The 22,697-nt window shown below is 42.9% G+C and overlaps 1 protein-coding gene across 1 annotated transcript; it reads right to left on the bottom strand.

The window, feature by feature from the left end:
- Window positions 1-2,612: 2,612 nt before the first annotated feature.
- On the bottom strand, window positions 2,613-22,302 carry PPP1R17 (protein phosphatase 1, regulatory subunit 17). The gene is made up of 5 exons (XM_008572439.1): window positions 22,219-22,302; window positions 16,993-17,110; window positions 12,848-13,000; window positions 11,398-11,550; window positions 2,613-3,843 (listed from the first exon to the last, which is right to left on the bottom strand). The coding sequence occupies exons 2-5, from the start codon at window positions 17,072-17,074 to the stop codon at window positions 3,764-3,766; spliced, it is 468 nt and encodes a 155-aa protein (XP_008570661.1). The 5' UTR covers window positions 17,075-17,110; window positions 22,219-22,302; the 3' UTR covers window positions 2,613-3,763.
- Window positions 22,303-22,697: the final 395 nt, after the last annotated feature.

The following is a 22,697-nucleotide window of genomic DNA, read 5'->3' as shown; positions in this document are numbered from 1 at the left end:
AACTCAACTTTCCTGGATACTTAGCTTTCTCAGGGCTGTTTTTGAAGCTCAAATAAGAAGATACAGAAAAAAGACTGAACAAACATGAGAGCTCAGAGCACATTGTTCCTTTCCTGAAGGGCATTATTTAAGTAGCCATTAAGTGTATTGATACACTTAAAATATAATGTATATATAATTTGATTGATAAATATTAAAGTATATATTGTTTTTCTGGAACTCTATTATAGAATTATAAGGACACAAGGATCTGTAGTTTACTGTTTTTATTTGACCCTCAAAGTGCTTTTTTGGTGTCAGATGGAAGAACCACGGTGGTTGGAATGAGCGAACTGTCTTCCGTTTCCCGTTGTTTCTTCCCAAGGTGTCTCCTGCAATTTGTTTTGAGGAATCGCATCTTCCTAGAAGGACCTGCTACCACAGATAAGGAAATACTCATCCTTTTCTTGAGAAACATAAGCTGATAACTTGAATTTTCCAGGGCAGAGCTGATATCAAATAGAATGTTGTTTTCGCGATAAGTACACTTACCCGTAGTGAGTCTTCTGCCCTGATATTTGGGGTTAAGAATTATGGTCATTACAGCGTTCTGAACCTCTGCACAGATCAAGCATTAATGCCAGTTCAGAGATGATCCATGTCCAGGAAACCTGGACAAAGATATTCTCAGTTCCTCCATTTCCTGTGCATTCACTCACTGCCTTGGGGAATTTTCTGAGTAACACTTTCACACTTACAAATTGCAAGTGGCGAGGGAGCCTCATTTACGCAGGATAACAGAGAGTCTACAAAATCCATTATGTAACGAGCCTCTTCTTCTCAGCTAGCAAAAATAATTGCTTTCCTAACTTATTTTCACAACCACATGCTATCTCAGTCTATTCTTGTTTTAAGAAAACAACCTGGACAACACAGGCTGGGAAGGGAGAATTCACTTAATTGCATTTAAAAGGAAACACTGCTTGAGTCCTTTATGGTCCTATCCTGATGCTTCAGCACCAGCTTCTGCCTCTCCAAGTGATAATTAGGCATTAGAAATTGGCTGTGTGATCTTAGCCAAGAGCTTTTAGAGGGTGTCTGGATTTAAAGAAAGGCCCCATAAAGGCCCCATACGGGGCTTTTGAAAGAGAGCTGAGTCTCTCTTGCCTAGTACCTGCTCATCTCAGGTGGCCTGGCTTCCGGGTAGATGCCATCAGAATGAAGAAATGGCCAACTGCTTTGCCAGTTCTGTGGGGACACCTCTAATCTGGGTCTTCTTTCTGAATCAGCTAGCGTGTAATGCTTTTAGTTTTTTGATGTAACTATTCTTTGATTGGAGGGAAGTTATTTACAATGTGCTGTGAATTATTTTGGTCAGGATGTAATCCTAATCATTAAACCTCTACTTCACCTGCCCGGAAAAGGGTTTCATGGGGCGAGGGAAATGAGAGAGATTTGGCTTCAACCCAAATCACCCCAGTGATATTCAAGGTTTGGTTATGTTTGGCTGGCACTGCCCTCACCATTCTGCTTATGCTCCTTTGAGGCTGGGCCTCTGTCACAAAGCCCATGTTCCCAGAAAGAAAGGGCTGGTCTTCCCGTTACATGTTGGGATCACCCCACTTGAACTCCTTCTTCAGGTGCCGCGAGTTAATTCCATGTAACTTCTACCCATTCAATACCCAGGTCAGGGGGATCTGGCAATAAGAAAAGGAATAGTCCACGCTCCGAAGGCATTTTAAAATTATCTTGTGTTACAGTTAGATATGGTATTTTGGCTTACAAAGCTCTTTTCCACATTATTTCATTTAATTCTCAAAGTGTGAAGAAGGTAAAAGATTATTATCCTAAGCTTCAAGATAAAGAACCTGATTCAGAGAGTTCCAGGGACTTGATCAGTGTCACAAAGTTGGGGCTAGAACCCAAGGCTTTTGTTTCTACACCAGCCAGTCTACGTTCCACCCCACCCCAGGAAGTCAGAATGGTGGGGGCTGTTCTGAGCAGCTGAGGAGTTTATTGAGCACACCCTGCGGGCATGACTGTGGCTGTACACCATGTTTATACAGCAAATATGATAAGATGAGAGTGTGTTTATGTTTTCTGAATGAGGATCCCTTGGTAAAACATTGCTTTTGGTAGCAATATTACCTATTATCCACATCCCTGTAAACGCTTTTGGCTTCTTAAAGACTTTATGGTGGTCTGTTTCACCATTTATGCCTCAACCAACAGCCTGGCCACACTCATATTCCCCTCCCCCAAAGCTGTGATCGAGGCCATCAGAAGTGGCAGTGGAGCACTGGAATCAACAGGGTGAGAGTTCATTAGGAACATGATGTGGGGCTTCATTAGGGGGATCCAAATCAGTGGTTGCCATGTTCTTAATCAGGCCCAAAGTTGCCAGGTCTTGAGATGTTTTTCCAAGAGAATCTGGAAATCTTGAATTTTATGTAAATTCTTCTGATTGGATTGTTAAATATTAACAGCTAATTCAAATATTTTTAAACCTCTGTAGGCCAAACAAAAACAAAACAAAACAAAACAAAGCTTTGTAAGTCTATTTTGCAACTTCTGCTTTTTATTACCTTAAGTAAATAGGGCATTTTTAGGAAAAATGTACCAGGGCAAAGATATGTGGATAGAATTATCTTTATTTCCAGTAGAGTCCTGCAACTTTTCCATATTTGTGAGGGGGACAGAATGACAGAAGAGGTTAATAAACTGTTGGAGTCAGAGTATATACAGAGCTTCCAGATTGTCACCTTTAGGCATGATCTGCTTGAATGTCTATTTTTCCTCCTTTTAATAATAGTTCTCACTTTTCTCCCTGTCTATTGCCTGATGCATGAGGCCCAGGTGCAAAGCCCTCCCCTGGGCACCCACAGATGGCAGGCTGGGGCAGGGGTTATAGACCCCCGCTCATTAGCTAACACTGCACCTTTCCCTCCCATCCAGAAAAACATATTGGAGAATGCTCAATAAGTGAGAATGCTAGAAACATCAGAATGGACTTCAACTGACCTTAATTTTTACAAAAGCAAATTCATCACACACATTGGTATTTTACCTATCATTAGTAATAGCTCACTTGTGACACAACTTGCAAATGTCAGGAGAACGTAGTTAAGAACAGTTGTTTTAAAAAACAAAACACTCTCTGCCTCTTCTATTTTCAGCCAAGGCATGGTGGGCTGGGTTGGCTCTCCTAGCTCATATATTCTCCTTTAGAGTATCTGTTATGAAGATCATAGAAATGTCACCAGAGACACTAGAATCTTGAGATAAGACAAGAAAAAATTAAAGACCATGTTCTCCAAAGCAATCGGTGAGTTAGAACCTAATGTTCTCACCTCCCTAACTGGTAATGGGGAGTCTCCACTCTGACTGATGTTTGGGTGATGTTAAGTCAAGCCCTGTCCAGCAGCATAAACCATGAAGCAAAGGATTTCCATTTTTTTCCATGTTCTTTGCTCCATGAATTGATCCAGAAGATGCAGAAACTGAACAGCAGAGCTTTCCCTGATAGCTCCTAATTCAGGGTGATGTTTCCTTTCCACTGCCTTAGAAACGAAAATTCAAAAAGTAGGAATAGAAACCATGCTTAAGGAAGAAGAGAGAGACAAAGAGGTGACTGGCAATCTGATATAGAAAACCTCCTGGGGAAAAAGTGTCTGCATCTTAAAGTCAGACTATAACAAACTGAGAGAAGAAAGTCTATTTTTTCTCTAGGTCACCATAGGGAAACAATCTAACCTATTTACAAGTGGTCTCAGGGGACATATCTTTAAATAGCTATCTTGTCACCATCCCTTTCGTCATCTTCCACGATCACTTTGGGTCTCTCATCCCTGAGCAGTCTCACACCTGCAAAACAAAACGCAGACGTGCAATTAAGTGCCTCTAATTAAAATACGAGACAACCTTGCGGCATAGACGCATTACACAGGAGCATGGCAACCCAGAAACATTTTAGTGTTTGCAAAGCTAACTGCTAATGGTGCCAACTGAGAGGGAGGGAACTGGGTGGCCTTATTTGGCCTTCCCAGAGGTTTTCAATGAGGACACCACTCTGGTTACACGGAGATGCACAACCCAGGAGTCAGAAGCAATCTTTGCCCTCTTCTCTGGTTCTGCTCCAAGCTTGCAGCACAGTAGGATGGAAAACACACAAATTTTGGAGTTCAACTTCTCTGGGCTTTTAGTTCAGCCACTCTCTTAATCTGTGTTGGCCAGATAACACCTTCACACCTAAATTTTGTCGTATATAAAATGAGGACACTAACATTATTATGAAGCACTATTGTGGCAATTGAATAAGATGCATGTAATGATACTCAACACAGAGACATACCTGTGAGCAACTAAGTTCCAGTTTTTCCTTTTCTTTAACAATTTGCTAGTTTATTTTACTTTTGAAAAGAACTGGTAAGCCTCTTGAACTCAAACTTAAAAGTGTTTTGCTAACGTCTGGGGAAAATATTGAGCCAGAGCTATGGACATGCTATTTCCAAATGTCAGTACCAGTAGATGATAAAGTTCACATGGTTCAGAGCAAACTGAGAAAATAAGGAAAATGTAGTGAGTTTTTCATACAGCTAGATGGCTGCAATTTAAAAGCTGTTTTTTTTTTTAAATTTTGAGATGATTCATTTCCTTCTTTTTTTTTTTTTTTTTTCATGACCGGCAATGGATCGCAACCCTCAGTGTCACGCCCGTACCGGCCCGGGACCGGCAACGGGATCGCAACCCTCGGTGTTTCTCCCTGCACCTTGCTCAGCCAGTGAGCGGGAACCGGTCCGTATGTGGGATCCAAACCCTCGGCGGGAGCGCCGCTGTGCTTCCCAAGTGGCGCACTGTAGCAGTGCACCACCGGGCCGGCCCTCATTTCCTTCTTTTGAGGGTCAAAATATTCTTTCTGTTATGAAATTCTAGAGATGTTAGATTTTTTTAAAAGCATTCTTACTGGGCAAAATAAAAAGTTGCTATCCCTATGTTGGGTTCCACAATATTTTGTTCTTAAAAACTTACTGCTCTGCAAAATTCAGAAATCTGAGCAAAACTTTTTGGATTGATCCGCTCAGAAAAGACCAGCTGAGGAGGTCTGGGGGAGTCTGTGCATCCTGTGAAGTGTAAAGTAGGGTCACTTAATAAAAGGACAAAGAAGCTGTGATTCAAGCCATGACTCCAGGATTTCCATCAGCTGCTCCAGCAGCCAGTTTTGTTCCCCCACCACTGCCTTGCCCCACCCCCTGCCCTCTTTTCCTAATCAGAGACCTTTTAGTTCATGCAGCATTTCATAACGATCTGAACTTGAGGGAGGGAAGCCATGCACCACAAGAGGCCTTTCTACCACACTGGACTCCATTTAACAGCGGCAAATTAATGAAAACTGTTGATCTTAATCACTATTCATCTGATTCAGTTCCTAGTTTATGCATATGGGTTCTTTACCAATTAGCTGATATTTACTGGAGGACAAAAACAATTTCAAGAGTCTGGCTGAAATGAAGGCTTTTGCATAAATCTCTTATGAAACACAGCGGGTGATATTTTCTCTTATACCAGTGCATAGTGGTTTGGATTTTTATCTGGAATTAAGGCTGCCATAGTAGGAGAACATAGAGGTAGCTATGCTGAGACTGAAAACATTTCCTCCTTCCTGCTTTGATATCTCTTCACATTAAGACAAATTTAGATTGATTCAAAATGAATAAGAGCCTTTAAATTCCCACATCCTTGTCAACATTCTGGTAACTTTGAGTATCCTTGAAACCTAGTTAGTTGTATGACAATCTGGGCCAACAAAAGAGAGAGAGAAAGTCTTGGGATTTCAGGGATGGGAGGAGCCTGTTAAATTGTCAAGGTCACCCCTTCCCAAAATGGGCTGAGTTGTCCACAGGGCACAGGAGACAATTTCAAGGGGAAGCTGAACTAGCATTTCAAGTTAATATAGTTAAGCATTAATTTTAATGTCTTATAATGAAAAAAACATATGGTAGCTCATCAAACTCTTGATTTCATGGATATCATTGTTTAGGATGAGCCTTAAATCAGGAATGTTTACATGTCATCTCTGCATTCTTGTTCTTGATTCTTTGGTGATCTGAAGATGACCTGGGTGTCAGGAACACTTAATCTGGTTTAACCCTCTCCTGGTCCCTGTGCTCTCCTGTGGGAAGCAGAGGTGTGTCATTGAAGGAATGTAGACTCTAGAGCCAGAAAGCTTTGCCTTTGGACATCATTCAACATTGAGCAGGTCACTTAACCTATCTGAGCCTCAGTTTATTCATCTGGAAAATTGGAGAAAAAATCATTTATAAAATCCCTTTTGTGATCCCCCAAAATAGACTTAGGCCCACATTTTTTCATGCACCCGTCATACTTTGCATGTACCTCTGTTAAAGCACTTTTCACACTGTAGGAACCATTGGGCAATATGGCCATCTCCCATACTGAACCATGAGGTTCTCAAAGAATGTTCTAACATCTGGCACAAGACTTGGAATACAGTAGGGATTTAGCAAATGTTGGTTCTTTTTCTCCTCTCTCTCTCTATACAGGAGAATTTAGGGAATTTGGTTGCTTGTTAAAGCAGGTGAGTTTTAAGGCCAAGGCTGCCAGTCCAAGGTCTCTAAGGCCTGTCAGCCTTGCAGCAGCTGTTTTAGAGCATGAGCCCACCCAAAGCACCCCTAAAGCTGGGCTTCCACATTACAAATCTGTGCCTCTGATCTGAGGAAGCCAGGACTAGGGCACAACCTCTCCTGATAAGCCACACCAGGGAGAATGCTCTATTCACAGTGGGACAGAAGAAGTGGCACTTTCAATGGACATACTGGTCCCTATCCTTTTACAAGTACAGAATTTTGATCTCTGATCCCCCAAACTGCTCAAATGTTCGTGGCTCATGGACCCATTTTCCAGAATATTTCCAGGACACTTCTCTTCAATGCTTCCTGCCTCATTTTTCTTTACTGTGCCTGTTTCTTTTGGTCACAGACCTCAACTATAGACTTCTTTCTCTCTTCAGCAGGCCCTGCCTACCCAGATTTGACCAATCACAACCAATTCCCTCTGCCATGCAGGCACCAGGATGGGGGGCCCTGGCAACTGTGGGCCACAGTGTGAACAAGCCTGGGGCTGGTGGGGAAGCCTGAGATGATTCCCCTTTGAGGGGTATGCTGGCAGCTGGAATCTGTCAAACAAGCTCATTAACCTAGGGGAATGAAGGTCGTTAGCAAGAGATTTAGAAGAGAGAGTGGATCCTTGTCCAGTTTTCTCTTGCCAAGGGCTAATGAGAGGCGATATCTCCAGAGTACATTTTTCTGTGAGCTCCGCTCAACACCCTTGTTAGAGCCAATGTGAGTCTTTCTGAACATCTGCCCAAGGCTCTATCCTCATCAGCTCAACTAGCATTTCGATTACTGCCAAATCTTTAGATACTAAAAGGCTCTTCAAAAATAAAGTACTTCAGCTAATATGCTAATAAAAGCTAGATCACACAACAATATCTGTAATTGCACATACTTATAACACAGAGATTTGCTGACTCAAGGAATTCCATAATGTGTGCAGAGTCTGCGGATATACAGCCCCTTCCTCCCCATAAACTCTTGTTAACTCTGCATTACTTGATAAACATTTTTTTATTCAGTCGGGAAGTGGTTCTCTTAGGATGTAGGTATTGAGATGTAGGCAGCTTCCACTGCCAGGTGAACAGAGCTCAACACTTTAGAAAGTTTCTTAAATCAGCAGGTTCATATGAATAGGTAAAATGCTGTGGCTAGTAGAACTCTCACCTTCAGAAATGGTTTGACTTATCTCAAAGAATATGAGATTGAATGGAGAATGAAGGGGAACTAATATTAACTGAGGACTTTCAATATGCCAGGAACTCTGCAAAGTGCTTTATATACTTTATTTCATTGTGTTAACAACACTTGAGACAGATTTTGCAGTCTGCCTTTCAGGGATAGATGAAATGAAGGGGTATCTTATAGTTTGTTAATTTCTCAGGGTCACAAAGCTAGTATGGAGCAAAAACAGAGATGAAACCTAGACCTTTCTGACTCCAAAGCCCATGTTCGATGTTGTGTTCTAGGATGACTCCCTGGCATAAGTATTTTGTCCCTCTACCAAATCGTCCCCTAGAAGGCCTTCAATAAAGACAGATACAAGAATGGACGGAAAATAACCAGTCTTCATCAGGTACTGCAGAATTACGACTGCCAAATAGAATATCAAATCAGCATATATGTATTGAGCATTGTTAAACAGAAAGGAGTGGACTAGACGTCAAGGTCAATACCAGAAATATAAGGCAATTGCAGCCTGGTCCTCATGAACTCATCCAGCAAGTGGTTGATGTAAATGAATTAAATAACAGCGACAAGAACAATAAAAACAATGCTGAAAGAGATGACAAAGTCTTGCGTATTTGCATGCCTATGTTCAGAATAGAAAAGTCTTTTGGGGCTTGGAGGGAGGGGTCTGTTAGCAGAGACTCTGACCTGGCTGAGTCTTGAAAGGTAACAGGGACCTGGACAGAGGCAGAACCTAGGGGAAATGTGTGATGAGTTGGAGGCTCAGTGTAGGTGGGAACGAATGCGTGTAGCCTATGAAACGCGCAGCTGCGGCAGGGCCACGCACTCCCACCTGGTCCTTGGCTTGTTATTCCAGTGCCTCCTCATGCTCCCTCCCACCTTGCCTGTCTCTGCTCCTTACTCTGCTCTATTTTTGTCTCATTTTATTTGGGGACAGCAATCCTTTGACAAAGGTAAAAACTAAAAGGTGGAAAGTTGATTTAAGTTATATACAATTCTAAGGCAGAATTTCCTATAGAAAGACTAGACTAGTAGGCAGAAGGGGAAAACAATTCTATGGCAAATAGATCAGAGCTGGGTTATTTAAAGTCAAAGTGATTGCTTCATGGCAGGACCTCTCAGAGATTTTATTATCTCATTAACATTGGGAACCTCTACTATGAAACTATCACCAGCTAACAATTCCTTCTTCCCTTGGAGAACAGTTGGAATTAACGAATGTGACTATTGGCTATTATTCTTAAATCAGTCATACCAAGATCCCTGGACCCCTTGACCAATAGTAAAACTACTCTGAAAGAAGACAGGACGCTGCAGAGTCACGTGTGGAAGGCCCCTTCCCTGGGAGATCCTGCTGGCACGCTCCCACGCTTCTGTTAGAAAAGAGAGAGCAGTTTGCCCTTCATGTCCTATATGAGGTAAGAGAGCTGTGGCTAGCTGTCTCAATTGACTTGGGTTAAATACAGTAAAAGACTAATGCAGGGTGTCACTGAGGGCCAACCAATCCTGCCCAGGGACATAAGAAAGGCAGTCCTCAGAACCTTCCCTCTCTCCGAACAAGTTATCTCAGGGTGTCCAAGTTGTCCAAGGTGCAAGTTTTATGAAATTCTCCTTTTCCTGTGTTAGGACCAATTATTTAGTTATATTTCCCTTGCCCAGAACATAAACTCAATGGGGGCAGGACTTTTCTTTTTAGGTTTGTTTTCTATCATATACCCAGCACTTGAACCATGTCTGGCATATAGTAGGTACTCAATAAATATTGAATGCATAAACACCAAAGACACTGCCACCCCAGGACACTCAGACTTGTTCCTTTGCCTCAGATACTCTTTGCCCAGTCATCCTGATGATGTCCTCCCACACTTTCTCCAGGTCTCTCCTTAAATGTCCCTTCCTCAGAGAAGTCCTCCCTGAACACCCTGTCTGCAGAAGCCACCTCCAGCTCACTCCCCTCCCCCCCACTTTCTTCATAGCACTTCTCACGAGCACATGCCCTAGTGTGCATCTCATTGCTAACTTTCTGTCAGCACCAGTGCCTGGAACAGTGCCTGAAACATCACAAGCACTCAATAAATATTTGTTGAAAGAATGAAGATAGTTTGAGGATTAGACTTCTGCGTGTCCTGTATTTTGAGCACACTTGTGTTATTTCAGAAGCTTGCACATAGTCAGTGCTCAGAAAAGCTGGTCTGTAATAATGTGTGTGGGGTGTGTGTGTGTGTGTGAAAGAGAGAGAGAGAAAGAGTTGTCACTGAACAAGACCAGGTGGGGTCACATACCCATCTTGGTATACAGGTAAGCGGTGAAAATGGAGAGATGGATAGAGATAAAAGGAGGTGAGAAGGGAGGAAGAGGGAGAGCAAAAAGGACAGATGGACAGAGAACATGAATCCCATAGAACTTAGAACCATACCTCTAATCTAGCTGGAGATCTCAAGCCCCTACCTGTATTGTCATGATGTCTTGTTCTGAGTGGTCTTTCAGGTTTTTTTCATTAAATGAAATAATGGGAAATATAGTTTTGTAATAACAACCAAATCTCATCTTCTCCCAAATGTGTTTCTTCTGGATTCCTGTACTGCTAAAAGTCCAAACCACAGCATAGATCAATGAAAAACTGCCCCAGCGTGAGACAGACCTGGGTTTGAGCCATGCTCTGCCACGTCACCGTGTTTGATCTTGGTCATAATTTGATCCACTTGTTCATCCACCTTGTCATCTTATCATTGATCTGGCCGATCAGCTACGCAGCCATTAACTTCATCCACATAAGACTTTAAAGTTAATTAAATGCTCTATTTTCTTATCTGTACCAGGAGATAATAGCTACTCTCTTGTGTTAAGCTGATTTTTAAAAATCCATGGGACATGCCAAATTCAGAACCTAACATTTAGTAGGGTCTCAATAAACATAAATACATTTTCCTCTCTGCTACTCCCCCCACACAACTACCTGTATAAAACACACACACACACACACAAACACACACACACACAGAGTCTCATGCTCCAATCATGAACATACATGTGTTATTTCTCAACTTGCACATAAACTTCTCAGGGACAAGGACGATACCTCACAGACTAGGTCCCCCATAACCTGGGGTTGTCCAGAGTTCACTAAGATATTTTTGTTTGACTTGATACATGTTAAGATAGCTGTCAATATTTCTGCTTCTCTCTCTCTCGCTCTCCCCCCCCCCCCCCCCCCCTCCTCTCCTTCTCCTTCTTTCTTTCTTGTTTTAAGGATATGGTCAATTAGTCCAGACATCTTGGGAGAATCAGCCATCAGCCATAGGATGCATGATCCATGGAAGACTGGGGAGGAGGGGATCTCAGCTCTTCCCAAGGACCCCCTGACATGTCTATTCCGTTGGCTCAGTGAGTCTGTCCACCTCTGCTGAAGCACAAGTAATGCTCTGACCCTGCCCCATCCCCAGATCAGCCCCCCGGGAACCATGGCTCCTTTCCAGAGCACTTCTTGCAACACCGCTTGCTGGGCCAGGACAAAGGCTGTGCCCTGACACCTCCAGATGGTCAGGTCCTTGACCTGTTCCCATCGCCTCCTGCAAATGCCCTGCACCAGCTCTTTTACCTGCTGCAAAGGGGGACATGTGCAGGGCAGGTGTGTCTTTTCTCCTTGGCTTTTTCTGTTCCAGGTCAGTGTTATCAAGAGCTGGGTTCATTTTGCCCTTTGGATGTCTCTCTTGAATATCATATCTTTCAATTAAATGTTCTGAAAGCACATCTGGATGGTTAGGGAAACAGAGAGAGAAACAGGGTCAAATACATATATCCTACTATGTTAGGACCATGCACACATGCATATTTGCACATATACCTGGTGAGGGCAGTCAATGCAGCTTTTTGAACTTATTTTAATAAAGGAAATTTCATTGTAATAAGAATTAGTATTTTTTGAGGCTACATTAGGAACACCCTCTATGCAAAAGGTTTTGCATGCCTGATTTCATTTCAGCCTCGCAAAACCCCGAGGAATTTAGTATTACTGCCACCATCACATATGTGAGGACAGTGAAGCAAAGGAATGTGCCCAAGGTATTACAGCTCTTAGGTGTCAGAGAAGAATTGAGATGTTTGTCTGCCTCTAAAGTCCCTCCTCTGCAGCAGGAGGGCACTGTTTGCCGTCCCGCAAGCTCCTGCAGTTCACTTCCACCCAATAGATACCTTCATTTCTGCTCTACCTTCACCACCAGCTACTTACCTTAGTCTACAGGTAAAATTTTTCTCCATCATCTTATGACTCTCTAAAACCAGCTTCTTCTGTAAAAATTTCCACAATTCACTACCCATACTGAACTCCTGTGGTCCTTTTAAGGACCTCTGTTATGATATTACTTCTTACTGTCTATTTCAGCTATTTATGTGTTGCTGTTATTTCTCAGAAAACTGAAAGTTCCTTCCCAGAAAGACCAGTGTTTCACTTGTTTTCTATCCATCTAAGTATGTTGTGAATAGAGTGGACATTAAATAAATGACCAGGAGAGAAGGAGAGAGTGTCACGTGTCACATCCTAGGGTGTCATAGGGACATGTTAGCTTTTCACCAGACTGTTCTGCTTTTCTCTAGGCATCGGCTGGGTTACAGTCCCCAGCTACCCTTGCTGTCAGGTGAGGCCATGTGGTTAGTGGAGGCCTGGCCCACATAAATCTCCATCTCAATCCTCCACTCTTCCCATCCCCATGTCTGCTGGATGTTGATGCTCATGGTGACTTTGGAAGGTCGTGGTGACTTGCTCACTGTGTGCTGCTGATGTCAGAATCCGTCAGCCTGGGTCCCTGCATGACTGTCTGGAACAGAGCTTGCCTCTCCCACCCCACCTTCCACTATTAGTGAGTAGAAAGTAAACATATTGCATTAGGCCACTAATATTTTAGAAGTTATCTGTTATAGCAGCTGGCCATATTGTACCTAATACAGAGGTGGGGAGTCCACTGATTATTAAAAACTACCCAAATATTTAAGGAAAGATTTGCAAGATCAATGTGCTCCATGGAGGGTGACCCCTTTCTCCTCACCCTCACCTGGTATGAAAGGCGGGAGGTGCAGTGCTGGCGTGTCTTTCCTCCTTGGTTTTTTTTGGTCTGACTCAACGTTCAGGGTGGTCTGTACATTCTTCCCCTTTCTTGGCTTCTTTTTGAGATCACAGTCCTTAATGAACTGGTCTGAAAGATCATCTGCTTTTGACAGGACACAAAGAGAAAAAGGACATAACATGAGTAAGGGGCCAGCCACAGACTGCTGGTTTACAATCACCCCTATGACAGGGGCAGAGGTCATTTGGTCTGAAAAAGAAAAGAATTTATTTTGGCCCCTTCTACAGAAAACTTTGTAGCCTTGCATCAATACAAATAATAAAATGGAAAACTAGAATTCTGTAAAACTCCAAATTAAGAGGACTCAAATGGATGGGTCATCCAGGCAAAGAAGGACTTAAACATGTGGTCAGCTGAGCCCTGGAGTGGGCTTGCGTGAAGCTTCTGATGGCACAATAGGTTCTCTGTGTTAAATGCTCCTCAATCTTCTTTGCTCAAGGTTTGCTCTCTTTGGAGACCCCAAGGGCCAGTACAGAACCTCAAGCTCCCTTGGTCTTAGTTTTCCCCAGTGTTCTCAATAAATTCCTCTCCTGCCTTCATTTCTATGACCTACAAAGTCCTCCTGATAATTCATGCTACGGCTTCAGCTTTTGTCTTTCACTGTCCCCTGGCTTTGCAGCTCTCCTATTTGTCCATCCTAGTTCAAGGTCCTCTTGCTGTCTTATTTATCTCTTTACTTTTTTCAGTGCCATGCAATACCCCACTAGAGCTTTCAAAGCCTGGCTTTTACATCAGGTCCATCAGGAGTCATTACATGTAATGAATCCCATCTGATCACTCCTTGCCCGTCACAGCCTTTGCTCTGTTCCACCTCTCCCCATGCTTTTTTTTCATGCTGCTCTCCTTTGAGCTTCTCTGGCCTGTTCAAGCACTCATTCATGGTTCTGTAATGACTTGTGTCCTCCAGACAGAGGTTTCCCGAAGATTAAGAATTATATTCTTTTTGTAATTTTATTTTTAATTGTCTCTCCCTCCAACAAATGCATGTTGAGTGGGTAAGTAGAGTCAGATTGGTCTGAGTTCAAATACTGACTCTGTCATTTGCTGGTTCTGAGAACTTGGGCCTGAATTTCTAGGAAATTAAATTGTCAAACTTCTTTCAAAATTAATGTGAGGATAATATTAAATCTGTGTGTGCGTGTGTGTGTGTGTGTGTGAGAGAGAAATATTTGTAATTTGTTAATGTTTGCAAAGGCGGTACATTTTATATATTTCAGGTGCTCAGAAAATATTCATTCTGGCCATTGCTCACCCCTAACCTTCCTCCAGATCCAGAGGAAAGCCCCCATCTTCATACGTCTTTCCGTACTCCAGTCCTGGGTGTCCTTTCTCTGTCTCTGAATATGCACAGCATTTTTGCTCAAGTAACACCTTTAAAAGATGATCTAGGCTGGCTAGTTAGCTCAGTTGGTTACAGTGCGGTGTTATAATACCAAGGTCAAGGGTTTGAATCTCCATACCAGCCAGCCATCAAATAAATAAATAAATAAATAAAAAGTGGAAAAGATATCTAGTTATTATTTCTACACGTCTTTTCTGCCCTCTTTAATGACCAGGTATCTTGCCTTTTATCTCTTTAACAGTAATGAATAGAAATTTGTTGAATGTATGCTTGAATAAATGGACTGAAATATAGTACGTATAAGAAGCTATTCTGTTAGGATTCAAACAAACCACAAGGCATTGAAGCTATTTGTCTTCTCTGGAAGCGCTAACTGTGGCCTGAATACAGTCTGGCTAGATCTGCAAACATGAATGAATATGGGAAAGTTCAGAGATCATTTGGATCTTTCAGCTTCTCCATCCCTCTTTCCCTCCCTCCCTCCCTTCCTACTTTCCTTCCTTCCTCTCTCCTTTTCTCTTTCTTTTTTTTTTAAAGAAACTAATTAGGTAAATTTATTTAAAGCAATGAAGATTAAATGTGTTGTAGGGAAAGTGAAGGAAAATGGTCAGGGCCCCTCAGATGTTCAGAATCTTGCCGAGCATCTGATGTAAATATGCATATATGCCCAGGTGTTCCTTGGTTATTGTCTAATGCAATTGCACATGTGCACCCAGGTGTCCTGGGTTATGACTTAAGAATTAAGGATGAGTAGCTCTGACAGTGCTCCCCAGCCCCCAGGATGCCCCCAGGGGGCCACAGGGAGGCCGCTACTGCTGCTGAAGTCTGTTGCTGCCAGTGCCCCTGGGATGCCCCGAGAGGCCACCGCCACTGCTGCTGCTGTATGCTGTTGCTACTGCTGCTACTGCTGCTACTGCTGAGGACTGAGCTCATGTCGTCTGCCAATGGCTCCCAGGATCTTTCAACACGACAACTGTCATAGTCGTGTACCTATTGCTATAGCTTTACATGTCAAACTTTTTCATTTCATTTTTCTGGGTCTAGACATAAGCTGTGTCATTCATTCATTTATTTATTAGACAAATGTTTATTACGCTCCTACCATATGCCAGGCCTTGTGCTAGCTTCTGGGAATAAAAAGACAAGTAAGAAATGGTTCTTGTCTTCAAGTTGCTTATGTTCTATTGGACTTCATGTCTAGAAGATCCTTTGTTTTAGAAAACCTGACATGCATAGGAAAATATGCATGCATAGGAAATATTTAGTGACCATACATCATTATGCCTGCATCATCAAAAGATCACTATACATAATAAAAAAAGGCAAATGGCATCATTCTCTTCAGCCACACTTAATAATAATATTTCATGTAAAAGATTTTGATAATTTCACTCAATCATTTCAACTTAAACATTTATTGAGATCATGCAATGTGTAAAGCAATAGACCATATAATGTTAAGTTTTGTACACAAAAAAAGGAGATGAGAGGGGGACTTTATTGAGAATCACTCATGTACTAGGTGGTTTCAAATCATTCCAGCACATGGGATGAGCCAACATCTTTTCTGATTTGTCATGCCTGTTCTTTACCAGCTGTTACATGTTAATATCATCACTGAACACATGATCTCATGTAGTTCCCACACTAAACCTACAAGGACAGTATATTGTTATCCCTAATTTGAAGGTGAAGAAACTCAGAAGGCCAGGCAAAAAGCTGCCAGGTTATGGGATCAGGATTAGACCCAGGCTCTTGGGAATATATATCTTAATGCCTGGATGAAAAGGCAATTTAAAAAATTTGTTACCACGTAGCACAATTATTTCTCCCTTCACCCCGTATCATACTCATACATAACATAGTCATTTGCTCAATGAATGAATGAATGAATGAATGAATGAATGTTGCTCAGAATGGGCTTCCAGCTGTGAGGTCTCTCCTACAGGTGCAGGCTGGATGTGGACCTGTCATGGGTCACCATCAACCCCAGGATGCTTGCTACTCAGTGCACAATACAGAGAGCAAGACATTTGTTTCAATTCTGATTTTTACTTCAACCGCATTTTTCCTCATTTTCGGAGAAATCCTGAACATAAAATATCTTGATGGCAAATGGGGAGAGGGGAGAGGAGGGGGAGTCATAACCAGGCAAGGCATAGACAAAGGCTATGAATATGCAAAAGGCCTATCCATCAAAAGTCTGAGTGTCTCATTTTTAGAAATGGGTAGAGGCAGAAATGTTTCTGTTATTTTCATTACAAAGGTTATGCAAAAAGTCAGTTCTGGAAAGGAAACAGATTGACAATAAAGCAGAAAAAGGCTATTTAAAATTCTGTCTTTATAGGCAAAGAGAGATATTTGAAATATTTTATTGGCACTGCACATGGGGTGTAAGTGTGTCAGGAAATACTAGAAACAAGCTATGCTGCCACATTCCATTTATTGCCTCAAATGCTCTGCCTGGGACTCAGACTCCAAAAAGAGGACAAAGGATTCTCTCTCTCTCTCTTTCTAGCTCTAATGAACTTCTCTCCAGTGCTTCAGCTAATATTTACATGGCAGACCCCACAGACCCATGGCTATTTGCCTACCCATCTGGTGTTGGCTATCACCAGAAGGCACAGACTATCAGGTTTCAGGAGTTCTCTCTCTGATTTTCCTGTGAACCGAATAGCAGAGATGTCTGCTTTCTTACTTCCACTACTGACAGTCACAATACAGCATTTACCTAAGTGGCTGCACCGAGGGTCTAGCTTGTCCAGTCTGTCTTCTGAGAGCTCCAGTGCTTGCATTTGCTCAGTGGACATCATCAAAGGAGGGCAGGTGTCTGTATTTCTTCTCCAGCACTATGGAAGTATAGGAACAGTCTATAAGGATGCCTTCTGTTCATTCATTCAGTTATTAAATCACTTATTTATTGAGCACTTACTATTCTGTTCCCAATTCAATCCTGTTTTTCAAGTGTGCCTCTTATACTTAATTACTAGAAACTGTAAACTTGAGATTTAAGTCAAAATAAAATGAAGTACACCACACACACACACACACACACACAGACAGAGATTTATTAGTAACTGTCAGGTATCAAATGTTTAATATTTGCCTTCTCTCAGAGGCACTTCAGGAGTTTTGAAATTAATACTTACAGAGTTTGAATTAGAAATAAGTTAGCTGAGAGTTACAGAAAATCTTGATTAAACCTTGCCTGTATTTTCTCCGTTGAGTTCTGCAAAGCAGGATTATGTCTACTTTACAGATGAGGAAACGGAGGCTCAGAAGTTTAATTAATTTATTTAGACACACCTCTACTAAATAGCCATGCCTATATCCAAATCTAGTTCTGCAGACTTCCACTACACACCCAGTCTTTTAAAAACAAAATGAATCCTTTGAACCAGAATTGAATCATTCTGTACATTCAGTTACATCCTGTAGCTGTAAAACAATGTGACTGTTTCCCCATCCATGCTATGACGATGGTAGACACGTGGCAGGAGAAGATTTAGGTCTTGAACGGATCTTTATTATTTTCTTCCTAGGGATTCCTGACATGAGAGCAAGTCTGTTTCCTCCCCCTACTCCCCATCTTTCCTGGATCACAAATCCATTGAATTTTCCACAGCTAATACAGTCATCGTCCAGGAAGAGTGGAAATCCAGATTGACCTGTGTTGGGTCTGAATGAGAAATGCTTTAGCTGAGATTTATAGAAAATCTCCATCAGGGTGTGCCTAGATTCTGCTTCTTGAGTTCCTTTCAGATAATTTATTACTCATGTCCTACCTTAGTAAGAATGATGGCGGGGGGGGGGGGGGTGAGGAAGATTACAATGACCCAAATGATCCTCTTGTCTCGAGACTCCTGGACCACTGGCACGCAGATGAACACACAGATCATCTGCGCTAACATTTCAAGCTCATAGAATGTGTTCAACTCGGTTGTCTTCTGAGGAATAAGCCAGTTTTCTCCAGAAAGGCCGGAGGGTCTCTCTCCCTATGAGCTGAGATCATTGCACAGCAGATGGGACCATTAACTGATCACTTGAGCACAGCTTTTAGCGTCACTCTGAGCACACTGACTACAGTGAGTGACTTCAGCAGAAATCAATTCAGACCATTGTGTTTAGTGTATGTACGGCGATTGCCAGCTCCCTGGGACCATGAGGAAGTGTGCTGTTATCTTGGATAGACCAGCCCCCACTTGAGAGGAGATGAAGCTGTGGGAGCATCACTCAGGGTAAGCAGGCTCAGTGCTGAGGTCTCGAGGCAAGATTGCAGCCTCAAATAAGGTCCTGTGCACCTATTTAACCAATCTCCCTCCTCTTTGGGCAGAGACTTATGGGCCAGTCATAAATTTTGTGCTGAAAATCACTCCATGGAGGATCTTGTCAAAACAGTCATTCTCCAGAGGAAGAAACTGAGGCTCAAAGAGGTTAACATGATCTACTGTCAGTTATGCACTTACAGTCAGTCATCATTTGAACTCAGGCCTTGACTCTCTACTCTAGGTCCCATCTGGCAGTAGTATCCCTCTCTTCTCTCCACCCTAAGGTAAGCTGATCTTTGTACTTGGACCATATGCTGCTCTTATGTGCCCAATGGCTGGTTATTTAATCTGAACCTGGGCTTTTGGGTCAAATAGATCTAGGTTAAACCACAGATCTTCAACTAAATAAACCATATGATTAGGAGGAAGTTGCCAAATCTTAACGATGTAGTGAGTAAGTGAAGCCCAAGTGCGATATAATCATTTCTGCCCTCTCTTTCCACAAGCTGTTGCTGCAATAACAAAATCTGCAAAGGATAACATCTTTGTGGTGCCCCCATAGACTGGCACCTAGGGACATATATGTCTTTCTCTGCCCCTCGAGCTTACCCTATGTTTTCCCATCTGCAAAATAGAGACAATAATACCTGCCTTGTGGAGTTACTGCGAAGATGAAATAGGACAGCACCATGCTTAGCAGATTGTAGGCACCATTCAAGTGACAGCTATTGTGTTGTGATATAGTCTATACCTTGCTAGATACTTGCTTAACTTTGCTTCGTTTGAGCAAAGTGGCTATGCCCAGATGAAGCCCACTCCCAGCTGATGATTTGGGCAAGGATCAGTTCAACTTGTCAGAGGCCACCTGCCAAAGCAAGGGCCACCAGTTATTTGTCCCACAACTGATACATGCTGCCTCAACAGGATCCTTCATATTGCCTGTGGGGGAAGCAACACTATTTTACATCAGTGTGATTAAAGGAATGATGGTAGTGAACCAGCAAGCTTCTGTCTGCCGGGGAACTGAGAGATGCATTCCAGATTTGGGATTTTACATTACAAAAATACGCCATGCTGGGCAGCGATGCGTTTTGCCCATGGGATTAGAAGATACTTTTATCACGGATGACGTCATTACTACCTTCTTGTCAGAAACTCTTCACATAAAGAAAAGAACACGCATGTGGAGGGGAGAGATCCTTGGAATTGGGTATTGTGTCACTGACGGTTGTCATCACACCTGCCTGCTGAGAGTTTGTGTGATGACGCATCCCCGACCCACTTGCCATCGCCACCCGCAGTGAGAAGGGCTGCTCTGCAGGAGTGAGCCACTGCAACACAGGAGCCCCTCTGATCCCTGCACTGAGAAATGGAGTATTTCCACTTCCTATTCTCATTTTTCTCCTGAACTCAGACTCCACCCCAAGCAGGTGTCCTAAAGGGATGCTCCTCTTGTCCTTCTGCCCATGAATGGTTTTGTCATCTCCCTCAGCAGCTCCCTGTAATTTGGGAACTTTCTGAGGCACCGGCTCTTTCATTCCTAAGTCGTTGGTCCTCTAGGTCTTCAGATTCCAACCAAAAAGCAAGTGCTCTCAGAGACGCTTGCTGACTGACACTTCACGTCTGACGGTGTTTCCTACACTGTCTCTAGTACAAAGGTTTGTGACCCTTTAACATTCCCTCACCACTTGCTGCTTCAGTGTGCTCTCTGGATTTTAACACTCACACAGTGGTGACTTGGACTGTCACGGTCACAGCAATTGTCAGCATTGGCACACCCTCCCTCACCTGACAAGCCTGCAGCCAAATGTGCTGTGGAAATCAGGAAATTTTATTATGTCAGGGAGGACCAACAATGACAGGCATTGTTTCTGCAGCAAAACTATGAGTATTCACACTAAACAGCATAAAGACAGACTACAAAGATTCACGTCCTTTCAGGTCAGGTTTTCTACCAGATGAGTTTGCACTGAACTTAACAACAACAATAGCAAAAATCCTTTTGGTTTTCAGAATTTTTTCAGATTTCTCAGTTAGGCAAAGAAGACTGTGGATCTGAATATTCTCCTGGTTGCTGTCGTTTGAGAGACGGTGGGTGGTCAGCATAGCATGTGCAGAGACCAAGGGATGTGAATTTAGGGTGGGAGGGAGGTTCTCAGGACCCCAGATGCTAAACTGTTACAATTTCATCCTACTAAACCTCTCTTTCCTTTTCCCAAGGGACGAAGCCTGTCTCTTCAGAGAGACACATATCAATACAAACACCACTGAGAGAGGAGATATACAAACTGATGTCCCAATTCACAGGATTGTTAATGACAAAGATTACCTTCTCTTTTGAGAACAGGAACCGAAAGGCCCTAGGAACTGGGTGCAAGGGAGGGACCCCACTAAGTTGCAGAAGGGTAGGCATACCAGTGAAGTCTGGGGAAACTGAGGACACACTTTGTGGAGGCGGGCCTCCACTAGCTCAGAGCTAATTCCTATTTCAGGAGGACAGTAATGCTATCTCTGCAGTTGAAAAGACTAGTTGGTTCAGTTTGGGGTAGAAAGCTGGTTTGGGCATTGTCTTTTCTCTTAACACTAAGTGGTTTTCCAGGGGGATGTGAGATTATGGAGTTTAACTCATGGGCAGGAAATTCCTCGTGACTGTGAGTGTTTGATGCTGGGAGTTACCAGGGGATAAAAGCAAATGTTCGGTTGCTTGCAGCACTTTCTAGCTGGGACTTGGGAAAGGTGTGTGTCTTCCTGGAAACATCGTTTTCACATCTGAAAATGGGGATGATAGTGGCTATTCTCCAGGGCTGTTGAGAGTATTACCAACACAATGCGTGTAAGCCCCCAGCACCTGCCGACACTCAGTGAGTGTGAGTTTCCTTCTTTGCTCTCCCAGTCCTCCCCTTGTGATTATGACATGCACATCTAAACTGATCCATCAGAATAACTCCTAGTCCCATCTCCGGCCTTCTCTGAAGCGGATAATGAAATGAGAACAGTCCAAAGCACAGACCAACTGCAGGACCTATGTTTCCAGGTTTTGGGAGCACTCCTGATTCTCAGGAGCAAGTTGATGCTTATCTTAATCATAACGGTCTTCTAAAGGATATCTCCAAAGTAACCAGGTCTAGATTTACTTAATGGAAAAGAAAGATAGAAGATTATGTCCACAGCCCCATGTGGTGTCTGGTTAATGCACCCTCTGGCTATGTGAAATTCACATCCTTTGTCAAACCTCTTTTTAACCTGGAGATTGAATTCAGGTCAAAAAGTACCACATTTTAAAACCAAGTTTGTTCATTTAGAAGACCCAGTTGCAGTATTCTTCAAGGAGTGCCTCTGACTTAAAGTAGGACATGGAGATACTTTGCAATAAGTGTACCTTCTCCAGCCTCGTACGCTAAGACTCCCCATGCTGTGTGAATATGCAGACACACCAATGTTCATCCAAAAACTTAGGAATTTAGTTTGCAAGGACTCACTCTTACAGATCTCATGACTCCACCTCCCGGGAAAAATAACGCCTTGGAAGTGGTGACTTTTGCTGCTCCCCACCTCACCCCAGCTTAGCCATGCTCTGTAAAGTACAATCCTGGCGCCACCAGTTACACAACCACAGAGAAACTGTAACTTACTGGAAACTTGCTTTTCTCACCACAAAAGTTCTTGGAGTAAAAACCTGGAGTACTTACCAATCAGTACAGGCGCTGAGCAGAGAAGGAAAGAGACAGGGAGGGTGTGCTGAAGCTGGGCCTGGCTCCTCTGCAGCAGTGGCTGCTGCTGCCTGGCTACAGCTCCTCTTATCTAGGGACCAGCTGCTGCTGTTGCCATGGGGATGCTCTGCTTCCCAAGCGCCAGGGCAAGGGGGATGGAGAGGGAAAGAGGACTAGCCTCTCCGTCACTGCTCTCCACTGCAATAATTGTACATTACGAAAGAACAATCCACAGAGCTGTGCTTTAAGTTCCTAGTGTGCACACTGGAAAAATCCAGACAAACCAGATACATCCTTGAATCCCCTTAACAATCCTATCAATAGGTTTTTTGGCCCAACTTTGCAAATATGGAAACTGAGGCACAAAGAGGTTGAGTGACTTGCTAGAGAGGAGCTACTGCTAAATTTGACTCTCAAATCTACTTGAGTTTAAATTCAGAGTACTTTCACTCACCACT

This window comes from Galeopterus variegatus, unplaced genomic scaffold (genome assembly GCF_000696425.1).
Source record: "Galeopterus variegatus unplaced genomic scaffold, G_variegatus-3.0.2 Scaffold785, whole genome shotgun sequence".
NCBI classification, from domain to species: Eukaryota; Metazoa; Chordata; class Mammalia; order Dermoptera; family Cynocephalidae; genus Galeopterus; species Galeopterus variegatus.
This window is presented reverse-complemented; position numbering and strand designations above follow the sequence as displayed.

Coding starts and splice junctions, on each gene's coding strand:
- PPP1R17 (XM_008572439.1), bottom strand. CDS start 17,074: ATGATGTCCACTGAGCAAATGCAAGCACTGGAGCTCTCAGAAGACAGA. Junction 13,001..16,992: donor CCCTCGGTGCAGCCACTTAG/GTAAATGCTGTA, acceptor TGTCAAAAGCAG/ATGATCTTTCAGACCAGTTC. Junction 3,844..11,397: donor CATGTCCCCCTTTGCAGCAG/GTAAAAGAGCTG, acceptor TTTGTTTTGCAG/GTGTGAGACTGCTCAGGGAT.